This window comes from Eptatretus burgeri, chromosome 17 (genome assembly GCF_056783735.1).
Source record: "Eptatretus burgeri isolate ZD-2024b chromosome 17, Ebu_testis_v1, whole genome shotgun sequence".
Taxonomy (NCBI): Eukaryota; Metazoa; Chordata; class Myxini; order Myxiniformes; family Myxinidae; genus Eptatretus; species Eptatretus burgeri.
The window spans coordinates 57,730,128-57,751,283 of NC_140977.1; the positions used below are offsets into that span (position 1 = coordinate 57,730,128).

General features: G+C 45.8%; 1 protein-coding gene across 1 annotated transcript in view; it reads left to right on the top strand.

Moving 5' to 3' along the window:
* The window catches only part of LOC147010218 (otogelin-like), a 122,256-nt gene that overhangs the window by 39,042 nt on the left and 62,058 nt on the right, over positions 1-21,156 (top strand). Inside the window, exons 23-26 of the mRNA XM_085863365.1 lie at positions 6,687-6,846; positions 10,072-10,179; positions 10,915-11,053; positions 11,339-11,458. Of these exons, the coding sequence (XP_085719491.1) occupies positions 6,687-6,846; positions 10,072-10,179; positions 10,915-11,053; positions 11,339-11,458 (527 nt within the window). The remainder of the gene's footprint in view (positions 1-6,686; positions 6,847-10,071; positions 10,180-10,914; positions 11,054-11,338; positions 11,459-21,156) is intronic.

A 21,156-nucleotide genomic window follows, 5' to 3' on the forward strand; every position in this document is an offset into this window, starting at 1 on the left:
AGACCAAGTCGCAATTTTACAGGTATGATCGCTTATCCATAAGTAGCAAAAAAGTTCTCCACCAATGACGTCATAGGTCACATGGTTTGGCAGCTATGATTTTTTGAAGAATAAACCTTTAAAATTCTCTTCGAGAACGGCTTCTCAGATCGAGGGGAAACTTCAACCACATGTTCCCCAATCCTTGAGGATAACATTGTGTTCACGGATAATTAATAGGTCACATGATCTTGCAGCCATATTGGATTGAATGAAAATCTTTTAAAAAAATTCTTTCTCTTGAATCGTTTCATCAATCAATGTGAGATGTCAAAATAATGATTTAGTCATCATGAGGGATATATGTTTTAAATTTCAACCTGATCGGACGCATGGTCTGGTCGCTACAATTATTTAATATTTTGAGTCTGGGTTCAGGGATTTAAATCAAACTTGGTACAAGTATGTATAATGATGTAATAATGTGAGCTGAGACATATCTGGTGATGTCACAATGTCAAAGAATGCCCTTTTAGTTTATGACATCAATTAGGCCAAGATGTGCTCGTAGTCACCTTTTGATTGGACCATTGATCAGTTCAGAATGAAGTCGTAAAGTACACGAGCCTCAGGTTGGCACCATTTATTAGAATTACTTGGGTCTTCAACTGGACTCAACTGGACTGGTGACGATTATAGAAGTTTAGATCTCATGAACCCATCAGGTAGACACATTGCACCGGTGCATCACGGATTCGGCACCAGCAATGCACTTCCATAGTAACTTCAAAAACATTCACCTGCTTTTACATCATAGCCATTGTATTGTTGGGTTGACAGGATGGCCTTGAGGTACACACACTTGCCTCTAAGCTGTCTCACCTGGGTTTGAATCCTGAACCAGCTTAAGCTGTCATTCTGGTGTTTCACAGGCTGGGTGATTCATCAATGTGTGTGCCGTCCCTAAGATGGACATTGAACGGGAATCCCATCTGCCAGCATTAGTTTGTGGACATTAAAGATCCCATGGAATGGAAGGAATGACTTCCTTCATGAAGAGTATGCGAGCTATCACCGGCCCCATGAACACATTCCAAATTCCTGCCTTAACCAGTATAGGGCACTGCATCAGCAGCACGGCCACGAGCTCAGCCAATGATGCTACCCCGCAGCCTTGTACAGCTTGCGAATGAAGAAGAAGAATTGTTTTCTCCAGTCAACCTGGATGGTGTGAAGCCAGGCCGAATGAAAATGTTTTTCTAACCCTCCTCCATAGAAGTAGATGATAAATGGGGCTTCTGGGATACCCAATCAAATGAATGGGGAAAAAGGGGAAAACTTTCTGACTCAAGCCCCAAAAGCTCAAAATAGGAGACTGATTTTCTCCCCACCCATCCCCTTCCCTCCCATACAAGCAAATATAAAATTGAGACTCATTTTCTCCCCACCCATCCCCTTCCCTCCCATACAAGCAAATGTAAAATTGAGACATTTCCTCCCCACCTATCCCCTTCCCTCCCATACAAGCAAATGTAAAATTGAGACATTTCCTCCCCACCTATCCCCTTCCCTCCCATAAAAGCAAATGTAAAATTGAGACTATGAAAAATTGAGACTTACTGATCAAAGCACTTTTTCCCTTTCATATTTTCATTCCACTCAAAGAGTGAACCAACAAATATTTGCCCATACTCTACTTTAGGGACTAACTTAATTTTCTTATAACATTCATTTTCATCGAGTATATTCACAAAGAATAACTTGGAACTTGGTTCTTGGTTTAAGCTGTTTCATTTTCGTGTTAAAATGAGTCAGACTGTTTGAGAAGGGATTCCTCGCCCGAAACAAAAATGCGACTCATTTCCTAAGTGGGACACACCCTGAAAAACCCATTGTTGTGTAATCTCCCATGATGTCATCAACAGGAGGCTATTTATTACCAAAGCGAACTTCGTTCTTATTTAGTCTTATCCAGAGAATTTTGAGTCTTATTCAGAGAATGGAGTATTTAGAAGAGGACTCTGACCTTGCAGATCAATCGTTTTCACAAGATGAGAGGTGAGATCCTTAACCCAGTTCATTATTTGTTGTTTAAAACAGAATTAAATCACTATTCAACCAATAATTATTGAATGTCTTTTTATAACAGATTGTCCCCAATAAGAACATTGTTGATAGCTGATGTTGAAAATGAGTTACTTGAATTACACGACGAGTGGATAAAAATGAATGACTTCCTTGAAGACATTTATTCGTTTCGAAAAGAATTGAATGATATTTTTCTTGGATGGCAAGAAATTCTCTCACGTCCTTTGATCTTGAATGACCCGAGTCCAAGGTGAGAAATTATCGCTCTGTGTGTCTGCGTGTGTGTGTATGTGTGTGTATGTGTGTGTATGTGTGTGCGTGTGTGTGTTTGTGTGCATGCGTGCGTGTGTGTTTGTGTGCATACGTGTGTGTGTGTGTGTGTGTGTGTGTGTGTGTGTGTGTGTGTGTGTGTGTGTGTGTGTGTGTGCGTGTGTGCGTGTCTTTAACTCATTATTATTTTTATTATTTTTTCAGTTTAAACACCTGTCTGGATGAACCAAACACACAACTTAATCTTCTTGAGGAATCTGACATGACACTCCATCTTCTGGAGGTAAATATTATAATTATTATTTTATTAATATCATAATATAATTATCTTTATGTACCCTAATTGTTCTTCACTCTTTGTTTTGAACAGAATATGTTGATCAAGTTTCAAAACCAAAACAAACCATCAGACTGCTGCGAAAGAAGATGTTGTTCAATGTTATTACTTTTGTTTAATTATAAATGCTTTCCTTATAATTATCTGATTTTGAATTACAAGAAAAGGATAAAGGAGATGTAAAGGGGAAAGGGGCGGGGGGGGGGGGGGAGGTGCGCTCCCCCAATGACCCACCACCCTCCTCATCCCTCTTGCCTCCCCGTGTGTGGGGAAGGGTGGGGCTGGGATAAGGGGGGTGGTGGGCCAAAGGTGGGGGTGCACAGGGGGGGGGGCTTGTGTGGGTGGGTGGGCCTTGTGTGGGTGGGTGGAGACTGTGTGGCTGGGTGGCGCTTGTGTGGGTAGAGCTTGCCTGTGGTGGGGCTTGTGTGGGTGGGTGTGTGGGTGGAGCTTGTGTGGGGTGGAGCTTGTGTGGATGTGTCTTGTGTGGGTGGGTGGGGTTTGCATGGGTGGAGCTTGAGTGGATGGGTGGGGCTTGTGTGGGTGGAGGTTGTGTGTATGGGGTTTGTGTGGATGTGGTTTGTGTGGGTGGAGCAATTTTATTATTATTAAATAAATATGTTGTGTGTGGGGAACTAATTAACTAATCACTAATTATGTGGATATGATGGATGTGGTTGTGGCTTATGTGGGTGGTGTTTGCGTGGGTGGAGCTTGTGTGGGTGGGGCTTGTGTGGGTGGGGCTTGTGTGGGTGTAGTCAAAAAGGGGTGGAGTTAAAAAAGGGTGGAGTCAAAAAAAATTCGATTTATCTTTGTCTTTTGTAATTGCTGTGAATGAAATGAACCTAAAATCTCTTCCCCCTTTAAATCACATAAGTTGTAAGTCCACGGAACTGTAACAATGACATCAACAATTTAAAAAAGTTCATTTGTCCATCGCTTGGTATAACCTTTTTCAAAATGAGATTTCCACCTGTATATTCTTACGATATTACCAACTTTGAACTTAGGCTTTCTGACATTAATCTCTTTTTCATATTTTAATTTTGTAAATGTATCTGATGGTTTAATTTTCATTGAGGTATGAATCATATCATTGTACTTATCTGCAATGTCCTGAATTAAAGATAACCATTGTTGAGAACCGAGTTGAGTGAATTTTATATATAGTCTCTCTTTTAAAGTGCGATTAAAATGCTCAATAACAACCGCTTTTCCTTCATTAAAGGTGCTGGATAATGTAATTCTGTTATTCTTAATAAAATTCATAAATGTTTTGTTGTAGAAGTCTGTACCCTCATCAGTCCACAATTTTTAAAGTTTTCTCTTGCTTTTATTAAATATCTGTTTAAAGGCTAACATAAGAGTATTACCTGTTTTGTTTTTTAAAGAGAAAACCCATGCATATCTACTCCTCAAATCAGTAACGGTTAAAGCATACTTGTACCCCTTATCATTATTGAGTTCAATCAAATCAGCGGAACAGATATAATCAACCTCCTTGGAATAAACCTTTCTTCTATGAAACTTTGTGATTATTGGTTTATGTAATTCATCAGCTAATTGCTCTTCAATCTTAATGACATCATTAGAGCCTATAAGTTTTTTGAATTTCCAAGCCCAAGTTTCAATTTAGCACTGATCATCTTCTTCACGATGAACCCATCAACTTTTCTCTCAAGGTTGGATTTTGTATCAGAGACAAATTATACAACATTTCTCTATCAGATTAATGTTTTTCTTCTAATGTTGTGCTATTTCCAAAATCAATATCGTGCCTCATGCACACTTCATCAACCCTATTGATAGGTTTGCTCCACGGTTTAGGATCGTCATCCTCATCTAATCTTCTATTCAATTTTGTTCCTGGACCACAGAAAGAATACCCTGGTAGATGTAATTCCCCTGGTAGTCCAGTAGTTGTAAATTTACTTCCTGATAAAAACTTTTGTATATCTCCCCCACGTTTGTGTTTGGAGATGAATTTACTCTTTTTAGAGCCACACACCGAACATATGCCTTTTTGTATAACCCTGTCATTTTTACTTTAAATATGAGATATTTTTAGTATTAGTTTTCTTTTTACATTTGAGACAATAACTCATTTATTTATGATAAAAATTCCAACAGAGTGTGAAAACCTTTTTAGTTTCCAACATGCACATTTGAATCTTAATTTTTAAAACATAAAGAATCCTCAGAAATGTCTTCACTCTCTCCTCAATTTATTTAAGAAAAAAAATGGAAAAATTTAATGCAAGTCAATCACACCAACATCATCAATAATATAATCTTTTCCTTCTTTCTCTTCTTTATGTGCTTTTAATGTGTCAAGAGTTCTTTAATGTGCCCTCTCCTCCTCTCTCTTCTCCCTCTCCTCCTTCTCTCTTGTCTCAGTTTCTTCAACTCCTTCCACTTTCTCCACTTTCTCGTTTATATCTTCTCCCTGAAATCGATGTTAATACTCTTGACGCATATAGTTCTCATAGACTAGTCAATTCTTTGTTTTCCTCCTCGGTGCATTGAGATTTATTTATTTTCTGTAATACCTTCGATCTTTATAAAATCTCACTGGTTTCCATATTTTTATATTTATTCATTCTCTCTCGTTCCTTGCTTTCCCTCTCCTCCTACTCTCTCTTCTCCCTCTCCTCCTTCTCTTTCTTCTCCCTCTCCTCCTCTCTCTTCTCCCTCTCTTCCTCCTCTCTCTTCTCCCTCTCCTCCTCTCTCTTCTCCCTCTCCTCCTTTTCTCTCTTCTCCCTCTCCTCCTCTCTCTTCTCCCTCTCCTCCTCTCTCTTCTCCCTCTCCTCCTCTCTCTTCTCCTTCTCCTCCTTCTCTCTTGTCTCAGTTTCTTCAACTCCTTCCTCATCCCTTACTATCCTTGAACCACTTTCACCCCATAGAATATCATACATATATTCATCTGGATTCTGTGATACTCTTGAATCCACAATTATTTTTCTCATAGTAGGAAACCAATAAGATTTGTTGATGATTTCCAAAAGAGTTTTAGATTTTCTCACCTTCAGAAGTTCATTTTTATTTAATATTTTAATCAAATCTCTATCTGTGGGTTTTTTAACATCAGTATAAGGCCAGTTTTTAATTGAAAATTGCTCGTGTCTATGTTCCAATTCATAAGGAATGTAAAAGCGAAAACCCTTTTCTTGTAGGTATCCTTGAATGCAAAAATTATAATTTTCTTGATGTCTCCTTGCTGTCATTTATGTATCAGAAATATATGACAGATTAATATTATGACACGTAATACCCCCCCCCCCCCCCAATCTTCCTGTTGTTAAATTACTTTGTATTCCTCGACTTTGTATAATTATCCAATTTCCTTCCTTCTTTGTCATATAAACTATTGCTTCACCATCATATAATTTCATATTCTCGAAATCGTGTATTTGTTGTTTGCTAATTGTGCTTCCACATATCACCTGATTCTTACCTCAATAATTATTATCAGTAATTCTCAATCTTTCATAGTCTCAATTTTACATTTGCTTGTATGGGAGGGAAGGGGAAAGGCGGGGAGAAAATGAATCTCAATTTTACATTTGCTTGTATGGGAGGGAAGGGGAAAGGTGGGGAGAAAATGAATCTCAATTTTACATTTGCTTGTATGGGAGGGAAGGGGATAGGTTTGGAGAAAATCAGTCTCCTATTTTGCGTGTTTGGGGCTTGAGTCAGAAAGTGTTTCCCTTTTTCCCCATTCATTTGATTCCACTTTTCCCCCAGAAGCCCCATCTATGATCTACTCATAGATACTCGAAGATGTTTTAATAAGAGCAACTGTAAGCTTGATAGTCCATTGTATCTTCATCCACAATCACATTGAACATTTATTAATTAACCAGTAGACAAAAACCCTGAAGCTCATTAAGGTGTAATTAAAGGCTGATTTTTGCTTTGATGCTGTAACGAGTCTGAACAGAACATGTGATTGAATATTCTTACTCGTGTTTAGTGGATTTTGTGATGGTAAAACATTTGTGATACTGATTCTCAGCATCACCATGTTCTGAGGGCATGCTCTTCCAAGGCTGTGATGTCGACACGCATCAAGGTTCGACAGGTGTTACCTGTGAGCGAACATGTGAGGCCAGAGCTCTGAACCTCTCTTGTATCGAGCCCATCACCTGCATTCCTTCCTGTATCTGCCCCCCTGGGTAACCAGAGATTGGAACTTGCATTCTGAACTGATTGGTGATGATAATGTGAGATTGAGGAGGTTGATGTGAGATTGTGAAAGGGGACATTCTGCGTGTTGAGAGTGAGGACGGGTGAGTGGAAATGAAGAGATTGCAATGAATGTAAATGTGAGATGGATGATATAGTGGAAGGCATTGTGAGGTTGAGGAGTTTTAGAATGTACAGGTAGTGAACAAAAAATGGAAACACCTGGGTAAATGTGGGACACCAAGTGTATTGAAACCAATGGCTTCCACACTGGTGTGGCCCTGTGACAATGAAGCAAATAATATCCCAGCATGCTTTGGGTCATGCACACAAATGCTGCACAGGCCTGGTTGCCTATAATTATGGCTCGCATGGCTGCAAGAGGAGACCTCAGTGACTTTGAAAGAGGGGTGATTGTCGGGGTGCATTTGGCAGGAGCTTCAGTGACAAAGGCAGTTCAACTTGCTGATGTTTCACGAGCAACGGTATCGAAGGTGATGTCGGAATGGAACTCTGAGGGAAAAAATCATCAGCAAAGAGCAACAGTGGGTATAAGCACATGCTCCAGAATCGTGATATTTGTGCATTGATTTGAAGTGCAAGGCAAAGCAGGCGACTGTATATTTCAAACTAGGGCATGAGCAGCCAGTTTCAAAAAAAAAAAAAAAACGGTGCGCTGAGAATGCCACAGAGCGGGATACCATCGTCAGATTGTGGTGCACAATCCGCTCATCACACCAGGAAATGCACATTTGTGAGTCCATTGATGTAAATCGTACAGGCAATGGACTACTGAGCAGTGGAGAAATGTGATATTGTCAGATGAATCATCCTTCACCATGTTCTTGACAAACGGACGAGTGCAAGTGTGGCCCCACCAAAAGAACTCCACAACCCTGAGTGCTTGGTTCCAACAGTGAAGGGTTCTAGTAGTTCTGTTATATTGTGGAGCACATTTTCCTGGCATAGTTTGGGTGTAGTCATTCATTTAGAAGGCAAGGTCAATGCCAAATGCTACTTAATGGTACAGAGTGATCATCTTCATGCCATGTTGTAGCATTTCTTTTCTGCCAGGAGGGGTGTGTGTCTTCCAGGATGACAATGCCCCTATCCACCGAGCACGTGTAGTCGCCCAGTGGTTTGATGAGCACGATACTGATGTTATCCAGATGTCATGGCCTTCTCAGTCACCAGATCTGAACCAAATCGAGCATTTATAGAATATTCTGGAACCACGCCTGAGACCACGGTTTCCACCTCCATCAAACAGGTGTGACTTGATTGACTTTCTCATGGAAGAATGGTGCCGCATCCATACTGCAGAATTCCAGACACTGGTGGACTCTGTCAGGGTAAATACAGACTGTCCGTCCTTCCATCCACAAATACTTGCAACTTCTTCTCTGAAACTACACACACAATTCCGATGAAATTTTACCACAACCTTCATCACCTGTGAGGTACCAAAGTTCGTTCATGCTATTTAAAGAATTTGGGAATTTATGGCGGTTAAGAGCAGAAAAAGTCTGCATAGAGTGATGATCCAGAAAAAAAATGGCTGCCCATTCAAATGTGTACATAATGAAACGCTCATAAACTCCCATCGAGTGAAGTCATAAGCATTTAAAAGTCATAACTTTTATTCTCGAGTGTTTTCTGAACCACCAAGACTAAGACACCAAAATACATCATTAAAGTATCAGGAAATCGCTAAATCGCCAATTTGTTCTTCTTCTCGTTGTTCCCTCTCAAAACAATGTAAAACTGTAGCCCGATCTACCTCAACAACTACAGAAGCCATGATGGTGATTCCTACACAAGGAAGTTACTTTGTCTCTCGGCTCGTGCACGCAATCCTAAATTTTACAATAAATGAAACATTAATCGTTTTATGACAAAAAGAAACCAAACATAAATGTGGACTCAACCAAACCAGCCCAGGACCGTGAGGGGGGGGCAGTGGAGCAGTCACTTAGATTCAGGATAAAGCCAAAATACATGTTTACATTTGCCGACATACCTGCATGGCCGCCATTTTGAAAATCCAAAAATGGCCGCCACAGCGGTATGTCCGTAAATGTAAACATTGATTTTCGGATTCTCCATGTTATAACGTTTCTGAAAATGTATAGGTTTGCTAATCTACAAAGATTTTGAACGAAAATTAATTTACCGACATCGTGAACCTGACTACCTGTTCGATTCCCGCAAACAGAATTCAAAAAGCTTGCCGAGTTTTGGAGATAATTTTTTTAACGATTTCCATTAGCGGAGATATTTTGACGTCATAACTTTTTTTCTAGGAGGAATTTTCAAAATCGGAGATGGTTACTGTCTGCGCGGGGTGTTTTTACATATATATGCCAAGTTTCAGGAAGTTTCGATGAAAACTGTAGGCTGTGAAATAAAAAGTTCACAAGAAGAAGATGAAGAACAACAACGTGATGAAGACTTAGAGATCCTCCACGAGGATACATCACTATGACGTCATATCAATTTTTATGACGTCATTCCTATTTTTTGACATTTTTTGTTTCACAACCCAGAGTTTTCATCGGATCTTCGTGAAACTTGCCGTGTATATGCAGAAAGCCCACGCGCAGGCAGTAACCATCTCCGATTTTGGAAATTCTTCCGAGAAAAAAGTTGACGTCATAATATCGCTGCTAATGGAAATCGCCTGTACCATTATCTCCGAAACTAGGCAAGCTGTTTGAATTTTGTTTGCAGGAATCAAGTCGGGCATTAGCACAGATAATTTATCGCAAACCTGATACATCACAATGACGTCATATTCGTTTTTATGACGTCATCATAAAGAGGACGAGGATCTTAGCTCATTTGAGCTTGTTCTGTGCACTACCTGTCGGCGTTAGATTGAATCGATTGAGGGTGTGGTTGTGGCATTGAGAACGTAGAGCCTTGGAGGATGTGTCGGAGATGTGGAAAGGAGGTTGAATTGTGTGATTGCTTAATAGTATGGAATAGTTGCAGAAATTTAATGAATCTATATTCAGTTGTTTTGATGAGGTATTGAATGCAGTTGTTTGATCAATTAGTGAGGGGAATGAATTATAAGTAACAGGGAAGGAATAATTCAAATTGTTTGACTCTAAAATGTTATGAATTGTCTCATACTGAGTATAATTATACATTTATGTCTACATTTCTCTCATCCTCCGTGTTTATTGATACAACATACCTCCTTCCTCTAGAATGTGGCGTCATGGCTTGTCCTGTTACACTGCTGAGGAATGTCCGTGTGTGTGGCATGGCCGTGCCTATGCCAGTGGGGACTCGGTCCAAGATCCCTGCTTCTCCTGGTAATTACAGGAAACGAGCAGAGTACCCACCCGATGGGTCATCTTGTTCCAAGCTTGCAACACGTTTAACTGATGCATACCTTTACTTGGGAGGTGTATAGGTAATTGACAGCTCTGTATAGACAAAAAAAAAACAACAACCCTGGGTTACATGCATGAAGTAAAAACATACCTACTGGTTATAATTCAAAACACCTCACTGCACTGGACAACATGGGGACAGGAATACTGTAAATGGTGGAGACTTGTAATATCCTCCCCCTCCTGGAGGCGGTGCGACATGATACACATTTGCATAGAAAGTTTGTGTCCCTCTCCCCGCAAGACCACCGGTAAATATAGAAACATCCCTATACACGAATTGGGGTCATGCTGATCCTATGAAGCAAGTCTGGATGTCATCAGGCGAGAAACAAATACACACACACACACACACACACACACACACACACACACACACACACACACACACACACACACACTATAACCTTATTATCATTCCTCATTTTTCTCTCAAACCCACGCATTCTAATTTGTCACCTCATCACCCAGACATTCTGTAATATTTGTAGTTGTTGTGTCTATATAGATTATTATAAACCTCGGTTGCTGTATCTCTACTCTGTTCGTATCTCATTCCTTCTCCAACCCCCATGTCCAAATTTTTTTTTTTAATTCTAACCCCATCCCTCTCTCCCTATTCACATAATACTCCATTCCCCCTCTTTGTGCCAGTGTGTGTGAGGGCGGGGCTTTTCGCTGTGAACTCCGACCCTGCCCCGCCCTGTGCTCCATTCACGGTGCGGGACATTTGATGACGTTTGATGGGCGTGTAAAATCAGTCCCCCCTTCCTGCAGCCATCCACTGCTGCAGGTGAGCAAGAGCAATGAGTCAAAGCCACCACACCTGGATAAGTTTTAAAGGTTTTCAGCAAACAAACATGACTCCCCACAGATGCCAGCAAGTCTCTGTGCGTGTATGTATGTTCTCTTGTCTTGTTATCAATGAACTCTGAATCAAGTTTTGGCTTATGAATTATTATTGGAGATGAAAATATTATTTTTTGTGGTTTCTGTTCACTTATTCAGGAATGCATATTGATATTGGTGAATAAGTTACTCCTTTGAAGCATTTGGAATTTGTCACTGTATCGCACAGACAGTGGACGGGTTGATAACCATTGCTCTAGGTAAAGAGTTCAGGTGTAAGGGACGAGCCCCCTGTGGTGCATCTGTCAAACTCACCATTGGAGGAAAACTCATCGTGCTGGAATCGCCTGTGAGTGTTTTATCTCCTGCTTCGTCTCTTTTCTTATATCATGTGGTTATTTTGGGCTTTAATGAGGTATTGCGTCATACCTTAATATCTCAAGATGTCTCTTCCACGAAGGACCCCTCATGCTAATCACCCTTGTAATCATTCCCCGTTGTGTGAGTATAGTTTGTACTGAAGGACCTGTTTTCCTCGGCAGTCAAGGAATACATTGGGTGGTTTGTCTTTGTCTTGCTGAATAATTTCACCAGGTTACTTGCACAAAATTAAAAAGGAAGGTATGAATGGGGGAAGGGAAGTGTGTGAGGAGTGGGGTACATATCGTGTCCGTACACAAATTGGTAGGACATAAGACAAAGGGGAGGTAAAGGACTTGTATGGAGTACATATGTATGTATGTATATGTATGTATGTATATATATATATATATATATATATATATATATATATATATATATATATATATATATATATATATATATGTATGTATGTATATAATTGTTGCGAATTCGCGACGCTGGCGTGAGAACGGCCGCGTAACTCGAATCGCGGCACGTCGCCCACCAGACGGACAATTCTATCGTGACCCTCTCGGACCAACGCCGGGAGCTAGTCACGGGTGGGCCTTTCGACCTCACCACAATCGTGCCAATCAGCCACCCGCGTAGGATAGGGTTGTTCGCCAAACTCGACCTACCTAAGTACCCACGCGGATGGTAAACCTGGCGATCGTACCTCGCCGCAGGTCGACTCCGGACACGAGCCGCTTGGGCGGCCCGTTCCGTACTATCGGGATAACCGAGCGGTGTTATCGTCGACCTGGACGGTTCAGATTAATTACCGGGATGTTGCATCCACTACGAACCCCTTACGTGACGCAAGATGGAGGGTCAATAAAGAAAAGACGAAGCGAAGCGGGCACAGTTCAACAAGCAAGCATTTTATTCATAGCCACAGACACAAAGCACGTATATACAGCCATACAATAATCAAAATGCACACATAACAGCCAAAACAAAAGTAACAATGCAGAGCTACAACCGAATACGCGTACACACGGTAACACTTAAACAGTTCTACTTTATGAGACACGGCGCCACAAGATCCATACAAAAAAACCCCGAAAAGAAAATGGTGTCTTCCCTTTGGGCTGTCGAGTCCCTCTCCCACGTCCGTCGGCGTGGTTGCGCCTGGCCGCGACTCCGATCCCTGGCGTGGTCTTCTCTGGCGTGCCTCACGCCACCACGTGTTAGCCGCTCGATGCCACGGACGGGGTTTCCGGCGCTATCTCAGCGCGGATAGAAATGGGGGGGGGGGGGGAACGTGGTTGCTCGAGGTCGTGGTGTGGGGAATGGCAGACACTCCGTCCCGCCAGCGGGGTCTCGGGACCGCACCACAGAAGACCAGGCCAGCGGCCACCACGCAGAGGAGAGGAAGAGGAAGAGCGAGCCGGAAGAGAGAGAAGAAGACGAAGTGAGCAAGAGCCAAAAGCGCTCCGCCCGTGTCCGACTTTAATAGCCCGGGCTCCGCCCTTCACTACGACCCCGTTTTCGGCTCCACCCTCCTTCGAGAGGGTTCTCGAAGAGGAGCGTTCCCTCTCCCCGACCGCCTCACGCTGGTCATCCACCAATCGGCGGCGAGCTGCCCTCCCCCCTTCCTTCACACCAAGCGCGGGGAAAACCGGCGGGAAAACCCGCGCGTCCTCGCAGTTCCTTCCTTGGCGCCCTTGCTTGCCGTTCGGAAGCAGACGGAGTGGCGAAGATGTAGTAGCGTAGATGGTGGAGGTGGCGTGGTTGCAGTGTGGTTGGCGCTGTGATGGGGATGGCGTGGTTGTTGAAATGTGTGTTTTAAATAAAAGATAGAAAAAGAAAAACGACTGACTCAAAGTGTCGCAGCCCGGATGGATCACATAAATTCCCTCTATACAACGGGTTTGGGCTAACTACATATGTACCTATGGAGATATCTCACCTGAGGGCCCTTTATGGTGTATTGCGAATTTCCACAGCCGTAACAATATATACAGCTCTGGAAAAAAATGAAGAGACAACTGCAAAATTATCAGTTTTTCTGGTTTTACAATTTATAGGTATGTGTTGGAGTAAAATGAACATTTTTTTTTTATTCTAGAAACTACTGACAACATTTCTCCCAAATTCCGAATTAAAATATTGTCATTTAGAGCATTTATTTGCAGAAAATGACAACTGGTCAAAATAACAACAAAGATTCAGTGTTTTCAGACCTCAAATAATACAAACAAAACAATTACATATTCATTTTTAAACAACACAATACTAATGTTATAACTTATGAAGAGTTCAGAAATCAATGTTTTATGGAATAACCCTGATTTTCAATCACAGCTTTCATGCGTCTTGGCATGCTCTCCACCAGTCTTTCACATTGCTGTTGGGTGACTTTATGCCACTCCTGGCGCAAAAATTCAAGCAGCTCGGCTTTGTTTGATGGCTTGTGACCATCCATCTGCCTCTTGATCACATTCCAGAGGTTTTCAATGGGGTTCAGGTCTGGGGATTCGGCTGGCCATGACAGGGCCTTGATCTGATGGTCCTCCATCCACACCTTGATTGACCTGGCTGTGTGGCATGGAGTATTGTCCTGCTGGAAAAACCAATCCTCAGAGTTGGGGAACATTGTCAGAGCAGAAGGAAGCAAGTGTTCTTCCAGGACAACCTTGTACGTGGCTTGATTCATGAGTCCTTCACAAAGACAAATCTGCCAGATTCCAGCCTTGCTGAAGCACCCCCAGATCATCACCGATCCTCCACCAAATTTCACAGTGTGTGCGAGACACTGTGGCTTGTAGGCCTTTCCAGGTCTCCGTCTAACCATTAGATGATCAGGTGTTGGGCAAAGCTGAAAATTGGACTCATCAGAGAAGATGACCTTACTTCAGTCCTCTACGGTCCAATCCTTATGGTCTTTTGCAAACCTCAGACTGGCTCATCTTTGCTTCTCATTGATGAAGGGCTTTTTTTCTAGCTTTGCACGACTTCAGCCCTGCCCCGAGGAGCCTGTTTCGAACCGTCCTCGCCGTGCACTTCACCCCAGCTGCCGTTTGCCATTCTTTTTGTAGGTCACTTGATGTCATCCTACGGTTGTTGAGTGACATTCGAATGAGTTGGCGGTCATCCCGGTCAGTGGAAAGTCGTTTTCGCCCTCTGCCTGTCTGTAGCTTTGTTGTCCCCAATGTCTGCTGCTTGACCTTGTTCTTATGAACCGCCGTCTTTGAAATTTTGAGGATGGAAGCAACGTGACGCTCACTGTATCCCTCTGCCAGTAAAGCCAGAGTTGAACCCCTCTTTTCCTCACCTCAAAGCTTTTCTTTTCAACTCTTTTGGCATGGTCAATAGTTATTTTTTTTGATTCCAATTACTTTTGAGGTACAGCTAGCACTGTTTTTGCCATCCGGCTGGTCCTATTGCAAGAGGAGAGTGATGACAACAGCAGTGGTTTTTTTTTTATACTTTTCCTTGTTAAATAAGATTCGGTTCAGGTGATCACCTAATCAGATCCTCACTAAGTAGAATGAGGTGTGCCTGTGTTGGAATTCAACAGATACTGGAATGGAATGGCTGGCATACATGTAGGGATGCTGATTTAATTTTTTTTTGGAGTGGTCTCTTCTTTTTTTCCAGAACTGTATATGTATGTATATATATATATATATATATATATATATATATATATATATATATATATATATATATATATATATTGTTGCGGTCTTCGCGCCCGCCGGCGTGCGACGGCCACGTAACTCGAATCGCGGCACGTCGCCCACCGGACGGACAATCCAGTCGTGACCCTCTCGGACTAACGCCGGGAACCAGTCACGGGTGGACCTTTCGGTCTCACCGCGATCGAGCCAATCAGCCCCCGCGTGGGATAGGGTTGCTCGCCAAATTCGAACTACCTAAGTACCCACGCGGAGGGTAGACCGGGCGATCGCACCTCGCCGCAGGTCGACTTCGGACACGGGCCACTTAAGCGACCCGTTCCGTACTATCAGAATAACCGAGCGGTGTTATCGTCGACCTCGACGGTTCGATTAATTATCGGGCGTATTCAGCCCACTACCAACCCTTTACGTGAAGCAAGATGGGGGTTCAATGGGGAAAAAGACGAAGCGAAGCGGGAGAACAGTTCAACAATAAAGCACATTTATTCGCGACGAACGGAAAGCACACAAATACAATTCCACCAAATGCACACAAAAAAGAAAACACAATTCCATTTACACAAAAAGCAAACATAAAAGTGAAAACACAGTGCAGAGCTAATTCCGACTACCGAGCACACGGCAACACTTATACAATTCTACTTCACAGACGGCGCCGACAACACATACCCAAAACCAAGGAAAAGAAATACCCTCAAGAATGAGGTAGGCCTGGGGCCGAGACCTGGTCGGGCCTACCCGTCTGGTGATGAGACGCGGAGCGGCGATGGCCCCGCAACCCGCGGGCCTCGTGGACAGTGCCTGGCTGGGGGTGGGAACGGGGCCCCCTTGGTCGCACTATCTCAGCGCGGGGGGAAACAGGAGGGGGTTGCTGATGCTCGGGGTATAGAGGATCTTTATTATGTGCGACGAGCGTCTCCACCTCGGCCAGGTCGCGCTGCCGGCCTCCCTGGGGTGCGCAGCTCCTTGCACGACGCGAGCACCCTTCGTCCGACTCGCCGCCTCTCCACAGCTCGTCCCCTCCGTTCCGACTCTCCTTCGCCTCGCTCCGACCTTTACGACTCCCTTCTTCCTCGTTCCGACTTCTTACTACTCGTTCCTCCCTCGTTCCGACTTCTTACTCCCCTTTTACTGACGAACACCGTCCTTTTATCCCCCCGTAACTTCGCCTTTGACCCCCTCCCTTTGACCTTTCAACTCGCTCCCCATTGGCCCGACAAAAAGTGGGCGTGAAGGCTTTTTGATCCACAAATTTGCATATATCGATCGCCCTGGGGGCGGGGCCAATTCGCCCCTCGCTCACCGATTGGACGGCAAAAAGTGGGCGTGTGTCGTTTTGGATCCGTTTTTGAAGCAGAAAATCCGTGATTTTGTACACGCTGGTCAACGTGCGCCCTACACGAGTCCAGCATCGGTGCCCATGAGTGGCGCGAGATGACGGTGATGCGATGGTGGCGAGTTGTGACGGTAAAGGTCATGGCGGTTGTGGTGAAGCGGCGTTGTGGTTGGTGGTTGTTGTTGTGGTTGTGATGGTGGCGATTGGTCCAAAATAAAGATAGTAAAAGAAAAACGGCTATCCTGAAGAGTCGCAGCACGTATAAATGACATGTATTCCCACTAGACAACGGGTTTGGGCCTAACTACACATGCACTTACCGAGATACCTCACCTAAGGGACCTGAATGGTGGTTTGCGAATCTGGTAACCACAACACTACCCCCTTCCCTTTTTACAGACTCGTCCCGAGTCGTCAAATTTTCGTGTGCCATCATGTGTAGTTTTCCCCTAGTACACTTTACCTACGGATCCCTGAGTGCGACATTCATGGTATTCGTGTCCCCAAAATAAATAACCTGAGGGCTGCGTAACTACCTAAACAAACTCACTCACACGGACGACTTAAATAAAATTGCCGGCGCTAGACAGACATGCCGGGGGCGCACTCATATGTACAGTACATCTTAACCTTAACTTACAAATTTTACACTAAACCATGGCCCAGGATCATCGAACTCTGCAAAAAGAAAAGCAGTTAGCAGGGAGCCAGGCTGCCCGCATGCAGTCTCTGGCTCAAACAATGCAGGTGACAGGGAACGTGGCTGGCTGCTCACACGCAGTCCAAGGCCTTCCCTTTTGAACTGAACTCAGTGAACCACAACGGTGCTTGGGCTGCACAACGCAGTCTCCGTGCCAGCTCAAGTGGCACACGCAATGAACACAACGAATGGATGCATGGACACAAACACGGTGCACGGGCCGCCACTGCAGGCCCGTGTTGTAGCTGCCAACAGGGCAGTTCTTGCAGCTTGCAAACTGTTGCCTTGATCCTGGCGCACATGGAAATGAACAGGGGGGGGGGGCAAAGCAAAAATTGAACGGGGCTGGTGAACAGGGGCAGTGGGCATGGCATGGCAAAGGTGATCAGGCAAACACAGCCCGCAGAAGAAGACCGTTGCAGGCAAACACAGCCGGCAGATGAACTGGCCGGCACAGGCCTTGAAGAAAACAGCCAGCAGATGAACTGGCCGGCACAGGCCTTGAAGCAAACACGGCCAGCCGATGGCACAGGCCTTGCAGCAAAACAACAGCTGCCGATGAAGTTGGCCGGCCTCCGCCTTGAAGACAAAACACGGCCAGCCGATGAAGTTGGCCAGCTTTTGCCGTTCAGTGGAGGTTGGTGGAGGGAGTGCGGTGGTGCTGGCCACTTGGAAGGCGGGCTCGGACCCACCGACCTGTCTCCCTCCCGCCTATCGCCTTTGCCTGTCACTGTACATACCCACTCCCTTAATTTGTCAAACCCCAATTTAGCCCCAACTTATTTTTTTTCTGTTGTTTTTATTTTTACTTCCCCACTATAAATCGTCCCCTAACCCCCTTTATCGTCCTTGTTCGGCTAACCTATCCTGTCACCTAGCCTACTCCCAACCCCTACGTTCCCTTCCCGGAGAGAACAAGGGAGAGCTATCGGCCTGTGTCGAGGCCCAACTCAAGCCCCAGAATGGCCTCCCCAGAGTTCGGCGATCTTAACACCAAGTGGGTCCAGCGGCCCACAACGAGAGCGAGGGGATGGATGGTGCGGAGGGGTACACTTCCTAATCTACCCTAACCATTTAACTGTTAAACTACCCCGGGGCTTTCAACAAGCGCTTGGCGATTAAACTATTAGTTCTAACAACCCAGATTCCCGTCGCCTGTGTTGGTGTCCTTACAATTTCGGGCCTCGCCCCCCAATTTTCTCTCCGTGCCCTCACACGGTCTCCTGGCTGGGACACGTGGCTCCCTTTGGCAGGCACGACCCTCTGCCGAATCTCCCGCTATGGCACCCCGGGCACTACACTGCCTCCGAGCCTACCAGCGCCCTAACACCGGGGAGTGCCCCCCGCCCCACCTCCCCTGAAACGCACACGTGGCAGGCCGGCCTCCCGGGCCCCTTTCCGAGGGTCACCCGTGCCCACAACACTGCCCACGCGGCTAATGGCGCCCCGGGCCCCCGCACCAAGCAGGCGCACCCGTGCCCACTACTCTATCCCGGCCCCCCATGGGCCCTTGGCCTACCGCGGCCGACTAGCCTGGTGCCCGGGGTACCCACTCAGCGATACTCACCTTTCGCAGCCACGCTCCCAAGCCCGTCAACAGGGCTCCTGCACCCCTCCAAATGGGTCTCGAGCCTACTTTCCCACCAACAACAAAACGACCTCCATTTTTCAATTTGACTAACCCCCTAACTCACTCTACACTGACCCCGGGGGTCCCTTGGGTGGGAGTCACTCCTCCCCCCAATCACTCATCGCACCATGCATTCCCCATTCACTCCACACACACAGACCCGCTGGCCTCACTCACTCACCAAGCACATGCTTCCACCTCACTCAACATGTCTTCACCTCATAACTCACCAACTCTTCAACACACACACCACTGAACTCTACCATTCTTCTAACTACATCCCCTAACTAACTCGTGCTCCCACGTCGTCCCTTAAACTACAGCACGTTCCTTTTAACACTACGTAGCTAAGCTACGTCCCCTCTACACATCCACAAGTCTGTCTCTGTCTCCTAACTCAAAAAAATCATTTTATTTCCCAACCTAAATCTCATCTAAATCCCTCTAACTAATCCATTCCACGGACTCCATGAGGACTTACCCCTGCCCCATGAAGTCGGTCTAACTAAGCTAACCCTTCCCCCTAACTAGTTTTCATCCTGTGCCCAGGGTTAAGGGGGTCTTTCACCCTTTGCCCAGGAATCCTGTACACCCGAAAGTGAGGCTTGCTTTTTTTTTTTTTTTTCCATGCGCAGCACCTGCGCGGCAACTCGCGCTCTTTGCACCTTGCAACTGCCCGTGACGTCATGCAGCTGCACGTGTTCCTCGTCCCTCCTTGGACGGGACCATCCGGCAGAGATACCCCTCCTGCCGGATTCCAACCCCACGTGCAGCCATGACGTCACCGTGCGCATATAAAAAAAAACACAAGCCACACGTCTCGAGGGGTTCCCCACGCGAACACATGTGCTTTGCCCGTTGGAGCTGAACACACACGATCGCGTGGAGAACCCGTCCGGTCCAAATCCATTTACCTGCCTAAACTTTGTCCGTCCGCGGGATCGGCAAATCCACCGCGTGCGTTTCCGGACCGGGACTTCACTCTCGCAAGCGAGCACGTGGCGGTCTCGTGCGTTGCACAGCACGAACCGCGTGCTCACTGCTGGGTGAACCCGGCACGGTCCTCGAAACAACTACAGCCGCTACTCGGCTTTCTCTCCTCTGTCGCCGTCTCCGTCGCCATTCCACACACGCATACCTGCGTGTCACGACGCACACAGTCCACACCATCACATTCACACGGGGAGACGCGGCTGCGTGCTCCCGCATGCCAACCGACATCTCCCTCTCATACCGCTCTCTCACACACACGGTCTCCCTGGCACACAGCGACCTTGCACACGGCCGTTCACTCACGCGTGCCTCACTACTCACACAAACCATACTACTCACACGTGGTGCTCCATTCACTCGCGCGGGGGCACTCACCCGCGGTGCCTCACCCACACACGCGAGGGCACTCAACCGCTGTGCCTCATCCACACACCGTGCCTCATCCACACACGGTTCCTCACCCACACACGCGGGGGCACTAACCCGCGGTGCCTCATCCATACAGGCCGTTTCACTCACACACACGGCCTCTTCCACACACGGTGCCCCATCCACACCCGGCGTGCTGGGAAGCACGCACTCTGGCACCATCGCCACCACACCACTCACACACGGGGTCGCTTCCACACACGGGGACGCACTCACACCTTGCACCACACACACAGGGACAACCACACTGGGGATTCGTGTCCCCACAAGGGTCTCCGGGGCCTCTATACCCCCCAAGCTCTCCGTGCACCCGTCCACAGCACTCCTCCTCTCAACCTCGCAAAGCACGACCGAACTCACCTGGTCGTGACTCACCTCAAGGGGGCATACTCCCTCCCCTCGTTCCTGGAGGAGGCCATCCAGGTGCTCGCACCGGGTCCCTGCACAGCCTCCGCGAGCTCACCCCCATTATCCTCCACTACCTCCGTGTGTGTGTGCGCGTCACTTACCCCGTCTTCCTCGTGTAGTCTTTCCTCTATTTTTTCTATCTCCCGTGTCTCTGCCAACTCTTCACCCTTTACCTCCCTTGTCTCAACTATTATTTCCTTTGTCACGGCCTTCATGCCCGCCTGCAGGCATCGGCCCATGTTCTGCGTCTCACCCCGCAGCTTTTTCGTTTCTTCCTTCATTTGCTTGTTCATGCCTTTCATTTCGTTTATAAATTCAGTTGTGTTTGCATCCATCTTCGTTTTTACTTCGTCCATTTGCTTGTTCATGTTCGCAATCATCTTCGCTGTCGTTTCCGCATACATTTTTGCCAGCATGGTGTATAGCTGGGTCATGTCGGGTGCGCTTGGGTGAGCCGTTTCGGCAGGGGTCGGGGGAGGGGTTTTGGTGGAGAGGGGGGGGG